Genomic DNA, 4,586 nt, shown 5'->3' with positions numbered 1-4,586 from the left:
ATATCTTTGCATGGAATAAGCCAAAATAGAGTATTCTGAAAAATGAAGTGTTAAGGGGCTGTGTGTGCTTAATGACTCTTTGCTTTAATTGATGTATTTTTAATTTTAAAAATTTAAATTATTTATTTAATTGAAGTATAGTTGATTTTCAATGTTTCAGGTGTACAGCACAGTGATTGTTTCACATATATATATTCTTTTTCAGATTCTTTTCCATTATAAGTTATTGCAAGGTACTGAATATAGTTCCCTGTGCTATACAGTAGGTTCTTGTTGTTTGTCTATTTTAAATATAGATATGTGTCTCTGTTAATCTCATATTCCCAACTGAGTTCCCCCCCTTTCCCCTTTGCTAACCACTAGTCTGTTCTCTATGTCTGCGAGTCTGTTTCTGTTTTGTAGATAAGTTCATTTGTGTCATAGTTTAGATTCCACATATAAGTGATATCACATGATATTTGTCTTTCTCTGCTTGACTCACTTCACTTAGTATGATAATCTCTAGGTACATTCATATTGCTGCAAATGGCATTATTTCATCCTTTTTTATGGCTGAGTAGTATTCCATTGATATATATACACTATATCCTCTTTATCCATTCATCTGTTGATGGACATTTAGGTTGCATCCATGTATTAGCTATTGTAAATAGTGCTGTTATGAACATTGGGGTGCATGTATCTTTGCAAAGTAGAGTTTTCATTTTTTCCACATATATGCCCAGGAGTAGAATTGTAGGAACATATGGTAGTTCTATTTTTACTTTTTTAAGGAACCTCCATACTGTTCTCCGTAGTGGCTGCACCAGTTTACATTCCCACCCACAGTGTAGGAGGGTTCCCTTTTCTCCACATCCTCTCCAGCATTTATTATTTGTAGACTTTTTAATGACAGCCATTCTGATTGGTGTGAGGTGGTACCTCGTTGTAGGTTTGATTTGCATTTCTCTAATAATTAGTGATGTTGAGCATCTTTTCATGTGCCTGTTGGCCATCTGTATGTCTTCTCTGGAGAAATGTCTATTTAGGTCTTCTGCCCATTTTTTGATTGAGTTGTTTGTTTCTTTTTTGTATTAAGCTGTATGAGTTGTTTGTATACTTTAGAAATGCTTTAATTGATGCTTTAAATTAAATATCCAATATCAGTCCCTGATGGTATTGGTTTAAAAGGTATTCATCATACAGAGTCCCGCTTAAGATTTTATGTTGAACATGATGAAGGAGAAGGAGAAATTGGGGAGGGAAAGGAGGAAGGGGAGTATAAGAAGGAGAAGAAGAAAAAGAAGTAGAAGGAGGAGGAGAAGACAGAGAAGCATCTAGTGCTTCTAGACTTTTTAATTTCCAAATTTTTGTAAACTGATACTTTTGTAAAATAAAACAAAAACTTCATAGCAATGTGAAATTGCTCTATATTTCTAAATGTTTGTCTCAGTTTCTAAACTTATCTCACCTCAATCCCTCTGCTAACCAGTAACAAATAGTTTTGTGATTAGCATAGGTCGGCAAACTACACTTTGAGTGCACTGACTGGACTATTGTGGTGTCACAGCAAAGCCACCAACCCAACCCTGAAGGCGGAACAAAGAGCTAGGTTCATTCAACCAGACAGTATAACTGGGATATGTTTTAGCAGTATCAGATGCATGAAAAGCCTGAAGTTTCCTCCGTGATCAAAGGTTAGGATATTACACAGATACAGAATAAAAGAGCCCAGGTATCATGTCTTAAGTTTCATAACCACACCTCAAATCCTTATATTCTTGTGTATGTTGAACACCTGATTTTCTTTATGTTTCTCTTGATTTATTTTGGACTCCTGGCACCTACCCAGTGTGGCACTTTAACAGCCTTCTGTCTCAGAAAGTTTTAACCTCTAACATGTTCTATATCATCAATGGGGGTAGCTAGGAGGCAAAAGTTAGTATACTGTTTCATGAATTGTATCAATGGGAAACTAAGCTCAGAGAGATTAATTGAGTCATCTAGTATTACTCAACAAGTCAGCAGAAGATAAACTAAAAATAAATTTTCTGTTTTGAGAGATGACAATTGTTTTATTCAATTTGGTTTACTGAATACCTACCCTGTTTCAGGCATTATACTAGGCTAGAGCTACAGAGACTAATAAAACATAGTTCCTGTACACTGTAAAGAGTTCAGATCATCTTGGATAACACTGACAAATATCCTTATCATTATAATTAATTGTGATAAGTGATACAATAGCAAAATAAAGTGCTACAGGATCCTAGAGGAGAGAAGGGAATAATTTTACCTAGAAAGGTGGAAGAATTATGAAAAATTCATAGAGAATGTAAGACCTGAGATGGAGCCTTTAAAAAGTGTCAAATGTCTATAGGAAGAGAGAATGGAACAGATATTCCAAGGAGAGGATGTAACATGTACAAAGACAAGAGTCATGCAAATCCATACACTGCCCAAAGAATTACAAAGTGTCCAGTGTACCTGGGATGTAGGGTGTTCAAAAGATGTTGAGCAGGTAGAGAATGATGATTCTTACTTCTGGAAATGTAGGTGAGTGTAGGTGGTAGAGGACCTTAGATGCTGAAGAACTTAAGCTTTGCTGTGGATCCTCTGTAGGGCTCAGAGCAGGACAAATGACATGATTGTTTTTGCCTTAGTTTGTTTATCTTCTATTAGTGCATCTTTTTTCTTGCCTCGTACATGAGAATAATACAGTATTCACCCCAAAATATTAGTGTGAATCAAGTCATTGTTTGGAAGTTGTGAAGTTCAAAATGGTATTATCTGTAAGATATTTTGAACTATTGTCATCAATGTTTTCTTCCTTCCTTCCTCTTTTCCTCCCTTCCTTCCTATCAATGATCTAGCATGTAGGGTTTGGTAGAGGGGGAAAGGAGACACCAACCAAAAATTAGAGACCAATTAGTAATTACTGACTACACAGCCATAAGCTTATTCAGGTAAAACTCTTGTTTGTAAATTGTGAAGGACTGTGGAGTAAAGGAGCATTTTTTTGTTTTATTTTGGTATTATTTTTTATGGAGAGATGAGTCCGATCTAGAGTCTTGGGCCTGTATTGGGGGCAGGAAATGGATGGGGAAGAAACTACCATGGTGGCACAGTAGCCTGAGGCTTTAGATCCTCTGTGTGCTCATCTAAGTCTAAGAAGTTGATACAGGTATTTCTTACGGCAGGGATCACCATCTCCAGAAATAGATTTCCCTGATGAGTAGTCTCCTCAGTGCTCCTTTCATGTCCTTGTTCCTTAGACTATAGCTGAAAGGCTTCATCATGGGAGTTACAACTGTATACATGATGGCCACCACCTTATCCCTTTCTGCTGAGTAAGCAGAAGATGGAGGAAAGTAGACCCCAACAATGGATCCATAGAAGAGGGCCACAGCTAAGAAATGGGAGCCACAAGTGGCGAATGTTTTCCACTTCCCCTTGGCTGAAGGAATCCTAAGTACAGTGCAACCAATAAGGGAATAGGAGACAAAAATGAAGGTGAATGGGATGAAGATAACTGATCCCCCAATGACTAGGATTGTCAAATCATTGATCTGGGTGTCTAAACAAGCAAGCCTTAACATGGTTTCCAGGTCACAGAAGAAGTGTGGGATTTCTCTCTGATCACAGAAATTCAAGAGGCCCAGCAGACTGAGATGCAGTACTGAAACAAGATTAGAGACAACCCATGGAGTCACTACCAGCAGGATACAACCCTTGGGACTCAGTAATGCAGCATAGTGTAATGCGTGACAGATGGCAATATTCAGGTCATATGCCATGGCTGCCAAGAGGAAATTGTCCAGGTCCACCAGCAACATAAAAAAGTACATTTGTGTAAGGCACCCTGCAAAAGAGATGATTAGGCTCTGGCTTTGGATGTCTGCCAACACTTTTGGGATGGTAGTGGTTGTGAAGCAGATGTCAGTGAAGGATAGATTGGCAAGGAAGAAGTACATGGGGCTGTGGAGGTGAGCATCATTGATAATAGCCAGGATGATAAGTAAGTTTCCCACTATCGTAACCAGATACATGCACAGAAACAGTGTAAAGATGTGTTGCTGCTGTTCAGACACCACTGAGAGTCCCAGGAGGAAAAATTCGGAGATAGTTTGGTTTCCTTGGTGCATGATTTTGCTGTGTCTAAAACAGGAAAAATTCGACTTCACCATAAAATGGTAACATGACACAAAATCCAGTCAGAGGACATTGTACCATATTATAGAAGTGAATCAAGCCTTGGAACCAGATAGTTTTGTGTCTTATTTTCTGCTTACCAAAATACAAGCTCCACAAGGGCGTTGATTTTATCTACTATGTTCAGTGCTATACACCAGTGTTAAAGACAGTGCCCAGCACATAGTAGGTGTTCATAAATATTGGTTGTATTCATACAAGAATGAGTGAATAAATTAAAAAAGAAGTATTTTGAATTTACCACTCAGTATCTTCATGACTGTTATCTGTGCTTTTCTAAGCTTATTTCACCAATTTTAAAATGTGGAGAATACCCACTTTATAGGATTTTTGTGAGGATTGCAAGGACATATGTAAAATGCCCATATCTGTATTTTAGCTATTGCTGCACAAAT

At 37.7% G+C, this 4,586-nt stretch overlaps 1 protein-coding gene across 1 annotated transcript; it reads right to left on the bottom strand.

Moving 5' to 3' along the window:
• Positions 1–3,182: 3,182 nt before the first annotated feature.
• On the bottom strand, positions 3,183–4,139 carry LOC309796287 (olfactory receptor 1f45-like; the record flags this gene model as incomplete). Its single annotated transcript, XM_082609330.1, has 1 exon — positions 3,183–4,139. Exon 1 carries the CDS (start codon positions 4,122–4,124, stop codon positions 3,183–3,185), a length of 942 nt encoding a protein of 313 aa, XP_082465456.1. The 5' UTR covers positions 4,125–4,139.
• Between the last annotated feature and the right edge of the window lie 447 nt (positions 4,140–4,586).

The sequence above is a fragment of the Mesoplodon mirus genome (assembly GCF_964341445.2).
Source record: "Mesoplodon mirus genome assembly, chromosome: X".
NCBI lineage: Eukaryota > Metazoa > Chordata > Mammalia > Artiodactyla > Ziphiidae > Mesoplodon > Mesoplodon mirus.
Note: the sequence above shows the minus strand (reverse complement) of the source record. Positions and strands in the feature narration are given on the sequence as shown.